Genomic DNA, 22,407 nt, shown 5'->3' on the forward strand with positions numbered 1-22,407 from the left:
ATGGCAAGTGTAGTGTAATCAATAACATTACTTAAAAACAGAAAAAAATCAAATTCTGAATTTAATTACTTAGAATTATGTGGAACGGGAAGTTTTGTTTGTCTAGCACATCTCTGCATGGTATTCCTTCATTCAGACCTTTTGGCCCCTGTATTCCCTAGATTCTTGAAACACATTACTGTGAAGTTACTTGTTCACACTTGTACTTCTTAATACTTATGGATAAATGCCAGTCGTGGTGATAGTCTAAAATGTGGTTGCCTTGTCTCATGGTGTTGATATTATATAACTTGAGTCAGAAATGATTGTCTAACCCCAGAATTACAGGTCTCAACTTAAACACCATGAACATCACACATTGGATTTACTGAAATTTCTATATGATTTTCTGATTTCTGCTCCCATAAATAATGCTCCTTATTGGGGAATTCTAATTTGGAGATTTAGTTTTGTATAATAAATGTTTTTATGTCCATAGTTTACTGTTGCTTCTGAAACATGCAGATATTCATAAGTGCTTGCACCACAGGAAAATAGTGATGCTTGAGATTTGTGAGAATCGAGGTGCAGTAGAATGATGTGATTGCTGCCTGTTAACAAACTTCCTTGTTGAGGTGACTGTATCTCATGATTCTGACTCTTCGCAGGTTGTAGAAATCTTAACACTCGAGGTTCCTGTTGGGCAGAAGAAGCATGCGTTGGTTGTGACAGCTGCGACATTACTGTCTACCGTTCTGTGCTGCAGTCTACTTTTGAGAGTTGTATGGATGCATGGCCAGTTTGAATCCTAATTTTAAAACAATGAGAAACTGTTAAAAGGTGCAGTTGCCAATCTTTTTGGAATGGACTACTACCATGGATTTGGCCATGGATTTAATGGTTGCCATGGATATCGTGATTTTGAAGATTTCAGAAATCTTCATGGCTTTTTTGAAATCACAGTTTTACATAATTTGAACAAGCCTGGTGTAATGGGCTGGATTAATCAGACCCAAACTGTTTGAGTTTCCAGGAGATGTGGTAACAAGCGTACAAGCAGAACTAAGTAACTTAAGACTAATTTGTTATCATAAAATAAAAGCACAAGTAAACCAGACAAAATACTACATGGCAGAGATTTCTGGGCTCACAGTTCTTGGTCACCACTTGATTGTTGCTGCTGTCGGGGGAACTCCGAATTCTGATTGATGAAACCAGCCTTTGGTCGCAGGCAGCAACACGATCCCAGTTCCCGTGAAAGTTCAAAGAAAATCCAACACAGTCTATCCACAAGCTTCAGAAGTGGAGAGATAAACACTTTGTTCTCCTCCGTTAGCACAGCATTAAGCATAACCCCATAAATCAGTCATTTTAACTCCTCCTTATCTAGTAACAGAAAACATTACTTGAGTTTACAAAGTACTTTAATGTTTACATATAAGCAATAAGCCTGAAGAAAGACATTCTATTAACAAACATTCTTAGTGTTTCTCATTAACAGACATTCTACAGAAATTAACGTGCTATAAGATCATAAAGAGCTAGGGTCATCTGACCTGACAGACATTCATTTAACATTTACAAATCACATATGCTACACCTGACTGCTTAACTTTGCAAGGCCTGTTTACAATATAACACTGTTGTTTTGATTATTGACTGCTGCTTCCACTGAATAAGACTTCACAATGGACATGTAGCATCATTGGATTGTATGTATAACATTACATTAGTTCTTTATATGCAATCATGCTTACAGTGGTGTGTTTTTCCACTGGTTCTTGGTGTCTTTATTCTCAATTTTCCCATGATTTGGGACAAAAATATCATGACCACTCAGGCCAAACTAATTGTGGCAAAATTCCTGGACTGTAAACTGAGTTTTCGTTTTGAGTATTTATACACTTTTGAATATTGTGGCTGAATCTACTTTCACTTTTATCTTGGACTGAGTATTCATGTATTTTTCTCATGCTTTTCAAAATACCCTTGTTCTTGTGTGGTGGAAAATGAAATAATATACCTATGCTAACCACAAACTCCCTCAAGTTCGGCACCACATTTTGTGGGAAAACAGTGGGTGTCTGAATACAAGAAGCGAGTTAGCCTGGAAATATTCTTATAAACTTTGCACGTACTGTATATGTGGGCTTTTATCTCCAATACTTGTGGAGTCCTTAAAATTTCTCAGATTTTCCTCAGTAAGCCATTCTGGTATCATTCAATTGAGGGGGGGAGGTTACAATTTTAAGGTCAGGATGACATTTAATAGCTGTCAACACATTACATTGTGCATTTCACAACATATGTTAGAATCACCGACATGTGTCGTGGAATTTGTCATTATGCAGCAGCAGTACATTGCAATATATAATAAAAACTATGAAAAAATATATAGTTAATTTAAGTAAGTAATGCAAAAAAAAGTAGTGAGATAGTGTTCATGGGTTCAATGTCTGTTCCGAAATGGAATGGCAGAGGGGAAGAAGCTGTTCCTGAATCATTGAGTGTGTGCCTTCAGGCTCCTGTACCTCCTTCCTGATGATAGCAATGAGAAGAGGGCATGTCCTGGGTGATGTGGTTCTTAATGATGGATGCTGCCTTTTTGGGGCATTGCTCCTTGAAAATATTCTGGATGCTGGAGAGGTTTTTGCCCATGATGGAGCAGACTGGGTGTACAATGTTTTGCAGCTTATTTCGAACCTGTGCAGTGCCCCACCTCATACCATACCAGAGGGTGATGCAGCCAGTTAGAATGCTCTCCATGGTACATCTGTAGAGTGTCTTCGGTGACATACTAAATCTCCTCAAACTCCTATTGAAATATAGCTGCTGTTATGCCTTCTTTGTAACTGCACTGATATGTTGGGTCCAGGATAGATCCTCAGAAATGTTGACACCCAGGAGTTTAAAATTGCTTCCTGTTTCCACTTCTGATCCCTCTATGAGAACTGGTGTGTGTTCCCTCTTCTTACCCTTTCTGAAGTCTACAATAAATTCTTTGGTCTTACTGGCACTGAGTGCAAGATTGTTGCTGTGACACCACTCAACCAGCTGAACTATCTCACTCCTGTATGGCTTTTTGACACCATTTGAATTTCTGCCAACAATAGATGGCATTTGAGTGTGCCTAGTCACACAGTCATGTGTAGAGAAAGTAGAGCAGTGGGCTAAGCACACATCCTGAGCTGGGTCAGTGTTGATTATCAGTGAGGTGGAGATATTATTTCCAATTGACACAAGCTGTGGTCTTCTGGCGAGGAAGTTGAGGATCCAGTTGCAAAGGGATTTGCAAGCATGATTTACAGAGGTCTGGGATTTGGAGCTTTTTGATCAGAACTGTAGGAGTGATTGTGTTAAGCACTGAACTGTAGTCAATAAACAGCAGCCTGATATGAATTAGTACTGTCCAGGTGATCCAAAGCTTGTGAAGAACCAATGATATTGCATCCACTGTAGACCCATTATGGCGAAAGGCAAATAGCAGTGCGTCCAGGTCCTTGTTGAGGCAGGAGTTGATTCTAGCCATGACCAACCTCCCAAAGCACTTCATCACCATAGATGTGAGAGCTACTGGGTGGAAGCTCACCCTGCTGTTCTTGGGCACTTGTATGAGTGTTGCCCTTTTGAAATAGGTGGGGACTTCCAACTATAGCAAAGAGGGATTGAAAATGTCTTTGAACATATCCACTAGTTGGATGGCACAGGTTTTCAAAGCCCTACCAGGTACACCATCAGGGCCTGTCACCTTGTGAACATTCATCCTCTTGAAAGATGTTCTGACGTGACCTCCAAAACAGAGATCACAGGGTCACCAAATGCTGCAGGTATCCTTATTGCTGTAGTTTTATTCTCCCTTTGAAAATGTGCAGAAAAGGTATTAAGCTCAACTGGGAGTGAAGCATCACTGCCATTCATGATGTTAGATTTCACTTTGTTGGGACTAATGGACTGAAACCCCTGCCACAGTTGACATGCTTCCAATTCAGCCTCTAACTTTAATCAGAATTGTTCCTTTGGTCTTAAGATAGCCCACCATAAGTTGTACCTGGCCGCCTTGTATAGTCCTGGATCACCACACTTGAATGCCACAGATCTCATCCTCAGCAGCTATGAATCTCCTGGTTTATCCATGGCTTTTGATTCATGTATGTAAGCGTAGGCACACCCACGTACACACAGGTTTTAATGAAGTCAGTGACAAATTTGGCATATTCATTTAGACCCGAAGACCTGAATCCAGTCCTGTCCACTGACTCAAACATAAACATCCCTTAGAATACCTTGTTATAATTTACCTGTACATAAATTATTGTAAGTATTCTAAGTGACTGGATATATATTCGGTGTCGTGTGGAGAATGGCTTATTTACTGGTTGAAAGCTGCATCCACCGTGTCAGTCATTAACTGGCCCGTTTAAAAGTTGCCATCGCCGTTTCCCATTGGTTGGTTTGCGTACCAGGGCATTGGAGTCCTGTTTCAGGCATGGTCTCTTTCCTTTAGTTCCTGGAGCGCACTTCACACTGAGGTCGAAACCAGTGCTGAAGAACTATTGGGAAAGCATGGTTTAGACTTAAAGGTCTTAGCTAAATATCTCTTTGTTGAATATTTAGTTTTGGAATCTGTGTAACTCAGAGGAGCATGGATGTTTGGTGGAATCTTTTACTGTTTGTAAATAAATGATTTTTCATAGTCATTGTCTTCTGTCTCACTCACTAAACCTGGGAACCTGATTCCATGTTACATTTGGCACTGCAAGCAGAGTTTGTCCGCTTGAGAAGATGAATATCTTAGAAGATCATGTAAGAGAGAGGACCCCTGTATGAGCAATGCCAAGTCCTGAGTGGACCAACAAGAGTGCAGGATTTGGGAGTCTCACTGATGGGTTATGGGATGCTTGTAGATTGGTCAGACCAGTTAGATTCCCTGGGGTATGCATACATAGCACATTGGGATTTCCCAGGAGAAAGGGTAACATAGAAACGTAGAAAACTTACAGCACAATACAGACCCTTCGGTCCACAAAGCTGTGCCGAACATGTTCTTATCTTAGAAGTTACCTAGGGTTACCCATAGCCCTCTATTTTTCTAAGCTCCATGTACCTATCCAAAAGTCTCTTAAAAGACCCTATCGTATCCACCTCCACCAATGTCATCGGCAGCCCATTCCACGCACTCACCACTCTCTGAGGGAAAAAAACTTACCCCTGACATCTCCTCTGTACCTTCTTCCAAGCAGCTTAAAACTGTGCCCTCTCGTGCTAGCCATCTCAGCCCTGGGAAAAAGCCTCTGACTATCCACACAATCAATGCCTCTCATCATCTTATACAGCTCTATTAAGTCACTTCTCATCCTCCATCACTCCAAGGAGAAAAGGCCGAGTTCACTCAACCTATTCTCATAAGGCATGCGCCCCAATCGAGGCAACATCCTTGTAAATCTCCTCTGCACCCTTTCTATGGCTTCCACATCCTTCCTGTAGTGAGGCAACCAGAACTGAGCACAGTATTCCAAGTGGGGTCTGACCAGGGTCCTATATAGCTGCAACATTACCTCTCGGCTCCTAAATTCAATCCCTCTGATCCTCCGCACGAGTCTTACCGTTAATACTATATTCTGCCATCATATTTAACTGGAGGGATACTTCCTGGCTGTTACCAGCCATCGTGGTACCAGCACAAGACAATCATGGACCTTAAGAATGAAGTGGAGGTGCTGAATCGGCACTGTTCCACCATGGGGGAAGCTTTGTGGTTGTCCCAGAGTTAGAAGACAAAAGTACAGAGATAGCCTGTTGGTTAATGAAGGTACAGCAATTGGAGGTTGCCGGTGGGCTAATTGGCAACTGGATTCTGTTGCCTTGATGTTGCAGGATGATGATTGCACTGAGAGATGGGAATGTCTGGCTGGATGGGGAATAGTGGACTCCTGGGATTATCCCTCAAAATGACCGGTCTCTCTCCTGCGTACCCAAAACAGTGCGGAGCAGGCCAGTGATCGAGCAGCCCCATACCCACCATAGGGGTGGGGGGCCCATCGGTCTGTGGCCTCTTCCTCCCAGGAGGATTGGGAATGTGTGGGGAGTGGGACAATAGGCCCCTTTGAAACAACAGAAATCAGGACTTTCTCTGCTAAAGAACTGGCAAGATTAGAGGATAGGTACAGACAGAAGCCTGGAGAGTCTCTGGCCACATGATTGTTGAGGTATGGGATGAGGGGGTTACTGGAGTGAGCCTATCTAATAGAGAGATTGATGTTTGAGGGAGCCTATCATCCCAGCACGCGATTGATGATGCTCTGGGGAAGCTGCTCGTTTCGCCTAAACACAATGCATCATTATGGGATACAGTGACAGCAATGGTGAGGCTCAGATACCTTTCCCTCCAGATGGGATTTAAAGCCCCGAGTGGAATGGAGCACAGTAGAGGGAGGTACTAAAGTCCTTTGCCAGTGGGCTCCTATTACAGAATTATACAGCGATAGTGATAGCGCACCAGAGGGTGGTGAACTAATCTCTGCCATGATAGGGCATTTGGCTATGTCAGCAGCTCCGCACTTGAAAGGAGTAGTGCTGTTGTTAATAGGACCGGCAGTCCTGTTAATGCAGCCATTCAGTCACTGCAGGGGTTGGAGTGTGTAGAGGAAGGTGCATGTAGCCAGGTACGGAATGGGAAATGGGGGATCCTGCGTGATCTGTAAGGAAATGCTTCTGTTGTTGCTCAAAGCTGAGGTCCCGAAGGAGCAAGTAAATGGGGTTCCCACTCCCACATCGAGAGGGGAGACCAACAGCTCGCTGTTTCCATGTTACAATCTGCCACGTCGCTTGTCCAAATTCCCCTGAATCAAGGACCACCAAACTGTTACTCTTCATCGAGAGAGGGAGAGAGAGAGATCACTCGAGTGCAGAGGCCTTCTTTTGACAGCAGCAGTTCAACACAATACATAATATAGAAGAGACAATAAATACATATGTAAATCAATTACAGTATACGTATATTGGATAGATTAAACATCATGCAAAAACGGTAATAATACATACTTAAAAAGTGAGGTAGTGTTCGTGGGTTCAATGTCCAATTAGGAATCGGATGGCAGAGGGGAAGAAGCTGTTCCTGAATCGCTGAGTTGGTGCCTTCAGGCTTCTGTACCTCCTTCCTGATGGTAACAGTGAGAAATGTACATGCCCTGGGTGCTGGAGGTCCTTAATAATGGACGCTGCCTTTCTGCAACACCGGTCCCTAAAGATGTCCTGGGTACTTTGTAGGCTAGTACCCAAGATGGAGTTGACTAGATTTACAACCTTCTGCAGCTTCTTTCGATCCTGTGCAGTAGCCCCTCCCCCATACCAGACAGTGAAGCAGCCTGTCAGAATGCTCTCCGCGGTACAACCATAGACATTTTTCAGTGTTTTTGTTGACACATCAAATCTCTTCAAACTCCTAATGAAGGATAGTCACTGTCTTGCTTTCCTTATGACTACATCAATATATTGGGACCAGGTTAGATCCTCAGATCTTTGCACCCAGGAACTTGAAGCTGCTCAGTCACTCCACTTCTGATCCCTCTATGAGGATTGGTATATGTTCTTCCGCCTTACCCTTCCGGAAGTCCACAATCAGCTCTTTCATCTTACTGATGCTGAGTGGCAGGTTGTTGCTGTGACACCACTCCACTAGTTGGCATATCTCACTCCTGTCCGCCCTCTCATCTCCATCTGAGATTCTACCAACAATGGTTGTATCATCAGCAAATTTCTGGATGGTATTTGAGCTATGCCTAGCCACACAGTCATATGTATATAGACAGTAGAGCAGTGGGCTAAGCACACACCCCTGAGGTGCGCCAGTGTTGATCATCACCGAGGAAGATATGTTATCATCAATCCACACTGATTGTGGTCTTCCAGTTAGGAAGTCAAGGATCCAATTACGGAAGGAGGTACAGAGGCCCAGGTTCTGTAACTTCTCAATCAGGGTTGTGGGAATGATGGTGTTGAATGCTGAGCTATAGTCGATGAACAGCATCCTGGCATGGGTGTTTGTGTTGTCCAGGTGGTCTAAAGCTGTGTGGAGAGCCATTGAGATTGCATCTGCTGTAGACCTATTGTGGTGATAGGCAAATTGCAGTGGGTCCAGGTCCTTGCTGAGGTAAGAGTTCAGTCTAGTCATGACCAACCTCTCAAAGCATTTCATCACTGTCGATGTGAGTGCTACTGGATGATAGTCATTAAGGCAGTCCAGAATATTCTTCTTAGGCACTGGTATAATTGTTGCAATTTTGAAGCAATTGGGAACTTCCACCCGTAGCAGTGAGAAGTTGAAAATGTCCTTGAATACTCCCACCAGTTGGTTGGCACAGGTATTCAGAGCCTTACCAGATTCTCCATCGGGACCTTCCGCCTTACAAGGGTTCAGTCTCTTTAAAGACAGTCTAACCTCGGCCTCTGAGACGGATATCACAGGGTCATCAGGTGCAGCAGGGATCTTCACAGCTGTAGTTATAGGTAGATTTAATGTGAGAGAAATTTATACAATATACATCCAGAAATTCTTTTTCTTTGCAAACATCCATGAAAACAGGAGTGCCCCAAAGATTGAATGACAGTTAAATGTTAGAACCCCACACACAAGCAGCATCAATGAACCCCCTCCCCCACCCGCACAAAAAAAGCATCAGCACCCCCAACCAAGCACTCGAGCGTGCAGCAAAACATCAATAAGACACAGACTTGCAGTACCCCAAAGACTACTTGTTCACCTGGTAATTCGACATACCACAGGCTCTCTCTCTCTCCCTAATAATGGAAAAAGAGGTGTCCTCTGTCAAAGTGTGCATAGGAAGTGTTGAGTTCATCTGGTAGCGAAGCCTCACTGCCATTCATGCTATTCAGTTTCACCCTGTAGGAAGGAATGTCTTGCAAACTCTGCCAGAGTTGTTGTACATCTGATATCACTTTCAATCTCATTCAAAATTGTCTCTTTGCCCTTGGAGTAGCAAGTCATACCTGGTTTTCTGGTACAGACCTGGGTCACCAGCCTTAAATGCCACAGATGTATGCGTTCCTGTGCTTCCCTAGTTCAGACGTTTTTGGTCCTCATTGCTGGTGCTGCAGTCTTCAGTCTCTGCCTGTACTCAGGGAGTAGAAGTACAGTCAGGTGATCAGGCTTCCCGAAGTGAGGGCATGGAATAGCACGGTAGGCATTCTTGATGGTTGGTGTAGCAATGGTCCACTGTGTTGTTTCCTCTGGTATTGCAAGTGATCTGTTGATGGTAATTGCTTAGAGATTCTTTTTTTCTGACTGGCGTGGTTAAAATCCCCCAAAACAGTGGTGCACTGTGTCATGCATGTTGATCCTATTGCTCAGATTATCTAAAGCCTGATTGACATTGGCCTGAGGTGGAATGTATAAAAGTCACAATAAGTTACAATAAATAAATAACTAAATAAATTGTGCAAAAGCAGGTTAGTGAGGTAACACACACAACGTGCGGGATGAGCTCAGCAGGTCTGGCAGTACCTATGGCAATGACTAAACGGTCGGGAGTTTGATAGCACTGGGGAAGAAGCCTGGATGTTCTGGCTTTCAAATTGTAAGCTGTAAGATGGCGTCAGAGGGCAACTTAGAACCATAGAACCATAGAACATTACAGCAGAGAAACAGGCCTTTTGGCCCTTCTTGGCTGTGCCAAACCATTTTTCAGCCTAGTCCCACAGACCTGCACCCAGTCCATATCCCTCCATACACCTCTCATCCATGTACCTGTCCACGTTTTTCTTAAATGTTAAAAGTGAGCCCGCCTTTACCACTTCATCTGGCAGCTCATTCCACACTCCCACCACTCTCTGTGTGAAGAAGCCCCCCCCATGTTCCCTTTAAACTTTTCCCCCTTCACCCTTAACTCATGTCCTCTGGTTTTTTCTCCCCTAGCCTCAGTGGAAAAAGCCTGCTTTCATTCTCTCTATCTATACCCATCAAAATTTTTTATACATCTATCAAATTTTCCCTCATTCTTCTACGCTCCAGGGAATGAAGTTCTAACCTATTCAACCTTTTTCTGTAACTCAGTTTTTCAAGTCCCGACAACATCCTTGTAAACCTTCTCTGCACTCTTTCAACCTTATTTATATCAGTCCTGTAATTAGGTGACCAAAACTGCACACAATACTCCAAATTCGGCCTCACCAATACCTTATACAACCTCACCATAGCATTCCAACTCTTATACTCAATACTTTGATTTATAAGGGCCAATGTACCAAAAGCTCTCTTTACTACCCTATCTACCTGTGATGCCACTTTTAGGGAATTATGTATCTGTATTCCCAGATCCCTCTGTTCTACTGCACTCCTCAGTGTCCTACCATTTACCTCTTATGTTCTACCTTGGTTTGTCCTTCCAAAGTGCAATACCTCACACTTGTCTGTATTAAACTCCATCTGCCATTTTTCAGCCCATTTTCCCAGCTGATCTGAATCCCTCTGCAAGCTTTGAAAATCTTCCTCACTGTCCACTACACCTCCAATCTTTGTATCATCAGCAAATTTACTGATCCTATTTACCACATTATCATCCAGATCATTGATATAGATGACAAATAACAATGGACCCAGCACTGATCCCTGTGGCACACCACTAGTCACAGTTCTCCACTCAGAGAAGCAATCCTCCACTACCACTCTCTGGCTTCTTCCATTAAGCCAATGTCTAATCCAATTTGCTACCTCACCATGTATACCTAGTGACTGAATCTTCCTAACTAACCTCCCATGCGGGACCTTGTCAAAGGCCTTACTGAAGTCCATGTATACAACATCCACTGCCTTCCCTTCATCAACTTTCCTGGTAACCTCCTCAAAAAACTCTAATAGATTTGTTAAACATGACCTACCACGCCCAAAGCCATGTTGACTCTCCCTAATAAGTCCCTGTTTGGTTCTAGGTGCTGATTCAGAATACACGATAAGGTAGTGAAGACATCTTTCCAGAATTTCTCCAAGCCAGGACAGAACCAGTACATATGGATGAGAGAGGCCACGCCCCTCTTGCATTTATCACAGAGCGGACTAACGCTAGGGTAGAATCGAGATAGTTTAGATTTGGACAAATGGGCTCTATGAACAATCTTAAACTGTAAAAGGCAGTGGCGAGCACAAAGAGAGGTTGAGTTAACCGATTTGAGAACTGAATCCCAGCTCTCCTCAGATAAGGAGATATTTAAATCCTGCTCCCAGGCCATTTTGATTTTATCCATGGGGGCCCGTCGTAAGGCTGCTAGTTTATCTCGGATGATTGATATTAAGCCTTTACCTAGTGGATTAATGGAAAGAAATAGGTCCATAGCATTTTTCGCAGGCATTTCAGGAAAGTTAGGAATTAAAGGAGCAATAAAGTGTCGGATTTGGAGATATCTGAAAAAATGAGCATTGGGCAGATTGAACTTAACAGAGAGCTGCTGAAAAGAAGCGAAGCGATTATCAATGAAAAGATCTTCAAGATGTCTAATGCCCTTCCTATACCAAACCTGGAATGCTGAATCGTATGTAGTAGGTAAAAAAAGGTGATTATGAGCAATAGGGCTGGAAACGGAAAACCCCTGGAAACCATAGCATTTCCTGATCTGAGCCCATATACGCAAAGTGTGTCTAACAAGAGGATTAGCTATTGATCTGGGCAGACTACTAGGGAGTGCAGAGCCAAGAAGTGCAGAGATAGATAATTCTCAGCTCCATCGCCACCCAGTTAGGGCACTCGGGTTGGCCTTGGAAGAAAGACCAGAAGGTAGCACGACGTATATTAGCTGCCCAATAATATAAACGAAAGTTAGGTAAAGCCATGCCACCCTCTTTTTTAGATTTTTGGAGATGGATTTTATTAATTCTAGAGTGCTTATTCTGCCACAGATATGACAAAATAATAGAGTCTAAGGAATCAAAATAAGATTTAGGAATAAAAATTGGGATAGATTGAAATAGGTATAAAAATTTGGGGAGAACATACATTTTAACAATATTAATACGACCTACCAAAGACATAGATAGAGGTGACCATTGTACCAGACTCTGTTTTATAGCATATGAAAGATTGGCAAAGTTTTCACAAAAGAGATCTTTAAACTTCCTTGTGACTGTAATTCCAAGATAAGTAAATTGATTATGGACTACTTTAAAAGGGAGATTATGAAATGTTAGTTCTTGTGCTTCTTTATTAATTGGGAGAAGTTCACTCTTATGTAAATTAAGTTTATAGCCAGAGATCTGGCTAAACTGGTCAAGAAGTGAAAACATTAGAGGTAAGGATGTAGATGGATTTGAGAGAAAGAGTAATAAATCATCAGCATAGAGAGAAACTTTATGCTCAACACCCCCTCTCCAAATCCCAGTCAATTCAGGGCAATTTCGAAATGCTATCGCCAGAGGTTCCATAGCCAAATCAAAGAGAAAGGGACTTAAGGGGCATCCCTGGCGGGTGCCACGTTTGAGATTAAATACTTGGGATTTCTGAAAATTGGTTAAAACAGAGGCAGTGGGACACAGAGGCAATTGGATCCAAGAGATGAAACTTTGGCCGTCAAATTTTTCTAAAACTGCAAAAAGGTAGTTCCACTCTATACGATCAAATGCTTTCTCCGCATCGAGGGAAATAACACATTCAGGAATCCCAGTTGGAGGTGAGTATAAGATATTAAATAAACGCCGAATGTTAAAAAAAGGGAAACGGTTTTTAATAAAGCCTGTTTGGTCATCAGAGATAATGGAGGGAATGACGGTTTCTAATCTATGAGCCAAAACTTTAGCTAAGATCTTTACATCAACATTGAGCAGAGAGATCGGCCTATACGAGGAACACTCTGTTGGGTCTTTGCCCTTTTTTAAAAGAAGAATAATAGATGCCTCACTGAAAGAGGGTGGCAATTTGCCGTAATTAAACGAGTCAGATAATACTGAAAGTAACTGAGGAGAAAGAAGAGAAGAGAATGATTTATAAAATTCTACAGGGAACCCATCGGGTCCAGGAGATTTGGCTTTGGGAACATTTGTGAATCTTTTCTCCTAAGCACCTGCCAAGCTCACAGCTGGGAATGGATTGCCTGTTTCGAGAATCCAGGAGATTTCCCTGAGGACAGTGCAGAAATTGCAGTAGATATTTCTTCTAATGACATAGGCGCATTAAGTTGGGCTTTGAAATCAGATGAAAGTGAGGGGATATTCAGATTCTGTAAAAATTGATCAACAGAGATATTGTCATTCAGAGATTCAGAGGAATAAAGCCAAGAATAAAAATTTTTTAATGCATCATTAATTTCTAAATGATCCGATGTAAGGTCTCCGTTCTCCTTCCGGATCTTTGTAATATGTTGTTTGGCTTTGGAATGCCTCAGCTGATTGGCAAGAAATTTACCAGACTTATCCCCATGAATGTAAAAGCGACTCTTGCTTTCGAGAAGTTGGCGTTCAACAGGTTGAGTGGACAGAAGGTTAAATTTAGTTTGGAGTTCAACACGCTTCTTGTATAATTCAGGGTTCTTAGTTTGGGCATATATTTGATATATTTAATCTGGTTAATGAGGGCTAATCGATCTGCATGGGATCTTCTGTTGAGATTTGCTGTGTAAGAGATTATTTGCCCCCTCAGATATGCTTTCATGGCATCCCAGACAATCTGGGATGGAACTTCAGGTGATGTATTAGTGTTAAAATAAAAGGTTATCTGATCCTTAATAAATTTTTTTAAATCATCATCCGATAGTAAAGTTGAATCAAACCGCCAGTGTTTATTCCTCTGAGGGAGACCAGGCAAATTCAGAGAGAGAGTAATTGGGGCATGGTCAGAGATCAGTATACTCTGATAGTCACAAGAGTGGGCAAATGGAATAAGTTGGTTATCGAGTAAGAAATAATCAATTCTAGTGAAGGTATGGTGAACATGTGAGAAAAAAGAATAATTCTCTCCGTAGGATGGAGGAAACAACATATATCAGAGATACCATAATTAGAGAGAAACGATTGGATAGCTAAGGCAGATTTAGTAGGTGGTCTAGTAACAGAGGACGATCGATCCAAATTGGGATCTAACCAACAATTAAAGTCACCACCCAGTATAAGAGAGTATGAGTTTAAGTCTGGTAGTGAGGAAAAAAACCGTTCAAAAAAATTAACATCATCAAAATTGGGGGCATACAGGTTTGCTAGTGCAACTTTAGTGTTACATAGTTTGCCAGAAACAATAATAAAACGGCCATTTATATCAGATATTTTATTATGGAGTTCAAAAGGAATATTTGAGGTAATAAGAATGGAGACTCCCCTAGCTTTAGCGGTAAAGGATGAATGAAAATGCTGACCCGCCCACTTTGACAAAAGCCGGGAGTTATCAGAACAACGAATATGAGTTTCTTGAAGGAAAGCAATGTCAGCTTTGAGTTGTTTAATATGTGAGAATACTTTCCTCCTTTTAACAGGGTGATTCAATCCCTTTACATTCCAGCTCACGAATTTAAGTGCACTAGCCATTATCGATTACTAATACATAAAAGGCAGAAGGCATATAAAAAGTCAAGCAGTACAATAGCAGTCTGGGAGCAGAGATGTAAACATAGATTCGTAAAATCAACACATATACATGTCCTGAGCAATAAAGAGATATAATATATACAGTGAGTGATGTTGGAACTAGAAAACCCACCCCATCCACACAACCCAAAACTAGACGGCTACCAAAACAAGTAGCTAGCTCTACCAAAAAAATTAACCCAAATACAACTTCCAGATCTGTGTCATTAACAGCAGTTCTGTGTAAATACTATAATAAATAGTAACTAATTTATGCACTAAAAACATAACTACAGATTAGAACACCTTCTGCAGGAATATAAAACTTAATACAAAGAAAATCGGAAGAGGACCAAAACCAACCTGCCAGCGAAAAAATTATAGAAGAATAAAGTAAGAGAAAGGAAAAAAAAGGATTAAAAAAAGGAGAGGAAGGGGAAAATTATAAATTCAAGACGAGTATTTATCAACCATTTACAGAGAAGAGAGAAAAAAATTCAGAAATTAGAAAAAAGGGATGAAGAAAAGAAAAACGTATAATAAAATAAATAAATATAAAAAGAAGGAAAAATAGATCGGCAATTAAACTGTGAACCAACAAACAGGAAGGCCTTCACTGAAGACGTCAAACCTCCAAAACAAGTTAAAGTCAGTTGTAGAACTCTGTAGATAAAGTTGTACAACAATAAAAGATAGATTTCACACACACCAAATCCAGGGAGAGATTGTCAACAGCCCTTAGAGTTTCGATGAATAATGTCTGAATGATTCAAGTAAAGTCTGAGTCCAGAAAACGTAATTTTACTACGAGAAGTACTTATCCACCATTTTAGGCGGTCTGATCGGGTTCCGAAGATGGCTGGATAGCCGGAAGACTTGCCACAAATGCTTCAGCTTCCTTGGCTGACTTAAACCATTTGTATTTCCCAGTGTTAAGTTTGATTCGTAGATCAGCAGGGGACCGAAGAGAGGGTTTAAAACCATAATCAAAAAGCACTTTCATTGCGCCTTTAAACTCAGCGCGCATCTTTAAGGTCTGGGGTGCAAAATCTTCCACAAAGCGAATGGTTGTATCCTGGAAAATAAAAGAACCTCTGTGACGTGCCTCTACGATCAGACAGTGTTTTACCTGGTATTGATGGAAGCACAAGATTACTGGTGCCTCTATCACGTCTGAAACATCGGAACCCTGGAACATTGAGCTGCCCGTCCTGCCCCTCCTGCAGTCAAGTTTTTCACTAATGTTTATAATGTCGTAATTCCATGTGTCAGCTCATCAGCCTTCCCCACAATACTCCTCGCATTGAAAGAGACACACCTCAGAAAATTATTACCACCACACACAACCCTTCTATTAGTGACTTTGCATGAACCTTTAACATCATTTATTTTCACTCCCACTCCACTACCTGCTCTGGCACTCTGGTTCCCATCCCCCTACAAATCTAGTTTAAACCCTCCCCAAGAGCACCAACAAACCTCCCCGCAAGTATATAGCTCCAGTTGTAGTTCAGGTGTAACCCGTCTCTCTTGTACAGGTCCCACCTGCCCCAGAAGTGGTCCCAATGATCTAGAAATCTGAAACCCTGCCCCTACACCAGTTTCTCAGCCACGTGTTCATCTGCCAGAGCATCCTACTCTTACCCTCACTGGCACGTGGCACAGGCAGCAATCCGGAGATTACTACCCTCGAGGTCCTGTTTTTCAACTTCCTACCAAGCTCTCTGTACTCACTCTTCAGGACCTCCTGACTCTTTCTACCTGTGTCATTGGTACCGATGTGTACCATGAGACCTGGCTGATCACCCTCCCATTTCAGAATGCTGTGAACACAATCAGAGACATCCCTGCCTGGGAGGCAACAAACGATCCGGGAGTCTCTGTCACAACCACAGAATCTCCTGTCTGTACCCCTGACTATGGAGTCCCCTATCACTACCGCTCTCCTCTTCTTCCTCCCTCCCTTCTGCACTGCAGAACCAGACTCAGTGCCAGAGATCCAGCTGCCGCAGTTTGTCCCAGGTAAACCATCCCCCCAACAGTATCCAAATCGGTATACCTGTTCTGGAGGGGAATGGCCACAGGGGAACCCTGCACTACCTGCCCTTTCCCCTTCCCTGGCCTGACAGTAACCCAATTACCTGTGCCCTGTTCCTTTGGCGTAACTGCCTCCCTGAAACTACTATCTATAAAGTCTTAATTCGCCTGAATGATCCGGAGGTCATCCAACTCCTGCTCCAGCTCCCTAACACGGTTTGTTAGGAGCTGCAGCTGGATGCACTGGACGTCATTCCCACATCCTGCAAGAGGAGCATTCCAACATCCTGCCTGGCATTCTCTCTAACCTAAATGAACAAAACAAGACTTTCCGGAACCTACCCTCGCCTCTGCCTGTTCACGCCGTAGCCTGTTGAGCCAAAGCCGTCCCACGCTGCTCCCTCTCGCTCCACTGTATATGGTAGTCTGCGTCACGTACCTGCACAGACCAACCTCTATTCCCCAAGCAATGTGAAAAAAAGACTTCTCTCTGAGATTCCTTTACTCCTTCATTCTCAGCCTCTTGCTTCTTTCAGTTCCTCTCCAAACTCCTCTCTTTCTCCTTTTCAGGGTGGCTGGGTTCCTCTCAGAGCCTGGGATCTGCGGCTCCACATAAACTGCGGTTCTTCATGGTGGTGGGCCCCTGCTCCTGGAACTTGTCGACCGGCCATTTTCAATATCTCCAGATGCAGCCAGGAAGACGTGTGCCTTCAGGGTGTGGCCCTGCCCAGCCCCCTGTGGATGTGATTCCTCACTGCTTTGTGCCATCTGGTGATCAGAACATTGAGACAGCAGGTGCAGCTATCGGAGGCCCCTGTGCTCAAGTGATCGCTCGCTCTCTCTCTCTCTCTCTCTCTCTCACACACACACACACACTCGCTATCTCTCTCATGCTTTCTCTCTCTCTCACACACTATCTCTCTCACGTTTTCTCTCTCTCTCTCTCTCTCACACACACACTCTCTATCTCTCTCACGCTTTCTCTCTCTCTCTCATACACACACACTCTATCTCATGTTTCTCTCTCTCTCTCTCTCTCTCACACACACACTCTATCTCTCACGTTTTTCTCTCTCTCACACACACACTCTAACTCTCACGCTTTCTCTCTCTCTCTCTCTATTACACACTCGCTTTCTCTCTCTCTCTCACACACACACTCTCTATCTCTTTCACACACACTCTCTATCTCTCTCACGCTTTCTCTCTCTCTCACACACACACACTCTCTATCTCTCTCACGCTTTCCCTCTCTCTCTCTCTCTCACACACACACACTCTCTATCTCTCTCACACTTTCCCTCTCTCTCTTTCAAACACACTCTCTATCTCTCTCAAGCTTTCTCTCTCTCACACACACACACTCTATCTCTCTCACTCTTTCCCTCTCTCTCACACACACACACTCTCTCTCTCTCACACACTCTCTATCTCTCTCACACACACACACGCACTCAATCTATCCCTCTCACACTTTCTCTCTCTCTCTCCCACACACACATGAACTCTCTCTATCTCTCTCATACATTCCCTCTCTCTCTCTCTCATACAAACACTCTCTATCTCTCTCACGCTTTCCCTCTCTCTCTCACACACACACTATCTCTTTCACACACACTCTCTATCTCTCTCACACTTTCTCCCTCTCCAACACACACATGCACTCTCTCTATCTCTCTCACACGTTCCCTCTCTCTCTCTCTCATACACACACTCTCTGTCTCTCTCACGCTTTCTCTCTCTCTCACACACACACTCTATCTCTCTCACTCTTTCCCTCTCTCTCACACACACTCTCTCTCTCACACACATTCTCTCTCTCACACACACTCTCTATCTCTCTCACACACACACACGCACTCAATCTATCTCTCTCACGCTTTCTCTCTCTCTCACACACACTCTCTCTATCTCTTTCACACACACTCTCTATCTCTCTCACTCTTTCTCTCTCTCTCTCTCACACACACACACTCTCTATCTCTCTCACACATTCCCTCTCTCTCTCTCTCACACACACTCTCTATCTCTCACACGCTTGCTCTCTCTCTCACACACACTCTCTCTCTCACACACACTCTCTCTCTCACACACACTCTCTCCCTCTCACACACACACTCTCTATCTCTCTCTCGCTTTCCCTCTCTCTCTCACACACACACGCACGCTCTCTCACGCTTTCTCTCTCTCTCTCGCACACACATTCTCTATCTCTCTCACTCTTCCCCTCTCTCTCTTTCACACACACTCTCTATCTCTCTCACGCTTTCCCTCTCTCTCTCTCTCTCACACACACACACTCTCTATCTCTCTCACACACACTCTCTCTATCTCTTTCACACACACTCTCTATCTCTCTCACGCTTTCTCTCTCTCTCATACACACACACTCTATCTCATGTTTCTCTCTCTCTCTCTCTCTCACACACACACTCTATCTCTCACGTTTTTCTCTCTCTCACACACACACTCTAACTCTCTCACGCTTTCTCTCTCTCTCTATTACACATTCGCTTTCTCTCTCTCTCTCACACACACACTCTCTATCTCTCTCACGCTTTCCCTCTCTCTCTCTCTCACACACACTCTCTATCTCTTTCACACACACTCTCTATCTCTCTCACGCTTTCTCTCTCTCTCACACACACACACTCTCTATCTCTCTCACGCTTTCCCTCTCTCTCCTTCTCTCACACACACACACTCTCTATCTCTCTCACACACACTCTCTCTATCTCTTTCACACACACTCTCTATCTCTCTCACGCTTTTTCTCTCTTTCTCTCTCACACACACTCTATCTCTCTTACTCTTCCCCTCTCTCTCTTTCACACACACTATCTCTCTCACGCTTTCTCTCTCTCTCACACACACTCTCTCTATCTCTCACGCTTTCTCTCTCTCTCACACACACACACCCTCTATCTCTCACGTTTTTCTCTCTCTCACACACACACTCTATCTCTCTCAAGCTTTCTATCTCTCTCTCACACACACTCTCTCTCTCGCGCTTTCTCTATCTCTCTCACACACACACTCTCTATCTCTCTCACGCTTTCCCTCTCTCTCTCTCTCTCTCACACACACTCTCTATCTCTTTCACACACACTCTCTATCTCTCTCACGCTTTCTCTCTCTCTCACACACACACTCTCTATCTCTCTCACGCTTTCCCTCTCTCTCTCTCTCTCACACACACACACTCTCTATCTCTCTCACGCTTTCCCTCTCTCCCTCACACACACAATCTCTCCCTCACACACACAATCTCTCTCTCACACACACACTCTCTCTCTCTCACACACACACTCTCTATCTCTCACATGCTTTCCCTCTCTATCTCTCTCATGTTTTCTCTCTCTCTCTCACACACACTCTCTATCTCTCTCACACATTCCCTCTCTCTCTCACACACACACTCTCTATCTCTCACATGCTTTCCCTCTCTATCTCTCTCTCTCACACACACACTATCTCTCTCACGCTTTTTCTCTCTCTCTCAATCTCACACACACACTCTCTATCTCTCTCACACATTCCCTCTCTCTCTCTTTCCCGATCTATCTCACACACACACTCTATCCCTCTCACACTTTCTCTCTCTCTCTCTCTCACACGCACACACTCTCTATCTCTCTCACGCTTTCCCTCTCTCCCTCACACACACAATCTCTCTCACACACACACACTCTCTATCTCTCTCACACATTCCCTCTCTCTCTCTCACACACACACACTCTCTATCTCTCTCACACATTCCCTCTCTCTCTCTCTCACACACACTCTATCTCTCACACGCTTTCCCTCTCTATCTCTCTCACACTTTCTCTCTCTCTCTCTCTCTCTCTCACACAGACACACTCTCTCTCTCTCACACATTCCCTCTCTCTTCCTCACACACACTCTCTATCTCTCACATGCTTTCCCTGTCTATCTCTCCCACTCTTTCTCTCTCTCTCTCTCTCTCACACACAATCCCTCTCTCTTCCTCACACACACTCTCTATCTCTCACATGCTTTCCCTCTCTATCTCTCCCACTCTTTCTCTCTCTCTCTCTCTCTCTCTCTCTCTCTCACAGACACACTCTCTCTCTCTCACACATTCCCTCTCTCTTCCTCACACACACTCTCTATCTCTCACATGCTTTCCCTGTCTATCTCTCTCACTCTTTCTCTCTCTCTCTCTCTCTCACACACACACACTCTCTATCTCTCTCACACATTCCCTCTCTCTCTCTCTCTCACACACTCTATCTCTCACACGCTTTCCCTCTCTATCTCTCTCACACTTTCTCTCTCTCTCTCTCTCTCACACACAATCCCTCTCTCTTCCTCACACACACTCTCTATCTCTCACATGCTTTCCCTCTCTATCTCTCCCACTCTTTCTCTCTCTCTCTCTCTCTCTCTCTCTCTCTCTCTCTCACAGACACACTCTCTATCTCTCCACATTCCCTCTCTCTTCCTCACACACACTCTCTATCTCTCACATGCTTTCCCTCTCTATCTCTCACTCTTTCTCTCTCTCTCTCTCACACACACACACTCTCTATCTCTCTCACACATTCCCTCTCTCTCTCTCTCACACACACTCTCTATCTCTCACACGCTTGCTCTCTCTCTCACACACACTCTCTCTCTCACACACACTCTCTCCCTCTCACACACACACTCTCTATCTCTCTCTCGCTTTCCCTCTCTCTCTCACACACACACGCACGCTCTCTCACGCTTTCTCTCTCTCTCTCGCACACACATTCTCTATCTCTCTCACTCTTCCCCTCTCTCTCTTTCACACACACTCTCTATCTCTCTCACGCTTTCTCTCTCTCACACACACACTCTCTCTATCTCTCATGCTTTCTCTCTCTCTCTCACACACACACACTCTCTATCTCTCACATTTTTCTCTCTCGCACACCCACTCTATCTCTCTCACGCTTTCTCTCTCTCTCTCACACACACTCCCTATCTCTTGCGCTTTCTCTCTCTCTCTCACACACACACTCTCTATCTCTCTCACACTTTCCCTCTCTCTCTTTCACACACACTCTCTATCTCTCTCATGCTTTCTCTCTCTCCCACACACACATGAACTCTCTCTATCTCTCACACACATTCCCTCTCTCTCTCTTTCCCGCTCTATCTCACACACACACTCTCTCCCTCTCATGCTTTCTCTCTCTCTCTCTCTCTCACACACACACTCTCTCTCTCATGCTTTCCCTCTCTCACACACACACACTCTCTATCTGTCTCACACATTCCCTCTCTCTCTCTCCCTCTCACACACTCTTTCTCTCACACGCTTTCCCTCTCTATCTCTCTCACACTTTCACTCTCTCTCTCTCACACAGACACACTCTCTATCTCTCTCACACTTTCACTCTCTCTCTCACACAGACACACTCTCTCTCTCTCTCACACATTCCCTCTCTCTTCCTCACACACACTCTCTATCTCTCACATGCTTTCCCTCTCTATCTCTCTCACTCTTTCTCTCTCTCTCTCTCTCTCACACACACATTCTCTATCTCTCTCACACATTCCCTCTCTCTTCCTCACACACACTCTCTATCTCTCACATGCTTTCCCTCTCTATCTCTCTCACTCTTTCTCTCTCTCTCCCTCTCTCTCACACACACACACTCTCTATCTCTCTCACACATTCCCTCTCTCTCTCTCACACACACTCTCTATCTCTCACACGCTTTCCCTCTCTATCTCTCTCACGCTTTCTCTCTCTCTCTCTCACACACACACACAGTCTATCTCTCTCACGCTTTTTCTCTCTCTCTCTCTCTCTCACACACACTATCTCTCTCATGCTTTCTCTC

General features: G+C 43.8%; 1 protein-coding gene across 4 annotated transcripts in view; it reads left to right on the forward strand.

Annotated features, from left to right (window-relative positions):
- pigx (phosphatidylinositol glycan anchor biosynthesis, class X) overlaps positions 1-4,674 on the forward strand; it is a 24,021-nt gene extending 19,347 nt beyond the window's left edge. For all 4 annotated transcript variants that reach the window (XM_059950985.1, XM_059950965.1, XM_059950956.1 and 1 more), the window contains one exon: positions 648-4,674. In XM_059950985.1, the coding sequence (XP_059806968.1) occupies positions 648-791 (144 nt within the window). In that variant the 3' untranslated portion in view covers positions 792-4,674. The remainder of the gene's footprint in view (positions 1-647) is intronic.
- Positions 4,675-22,407: the final 17,733 nt, after the last annotated feature.

The sequence above is a fragment of the Hypanus sabinus genome, chromosome 2 (assembly GCF_030144855.1).
Source record: "Hypanus sabinus isolate sHypSab1 chromosome 2, sHypSab1.hap1, whole genome shotgun sequence".
In the NCBI taxonomy this organism is placed as follows: Eukaryota; Metazoa; Chordata; class Chondrichthyes; order Myliobatiformes; family Dasyatidae; genus Hypanus; species Hypanus sabinus.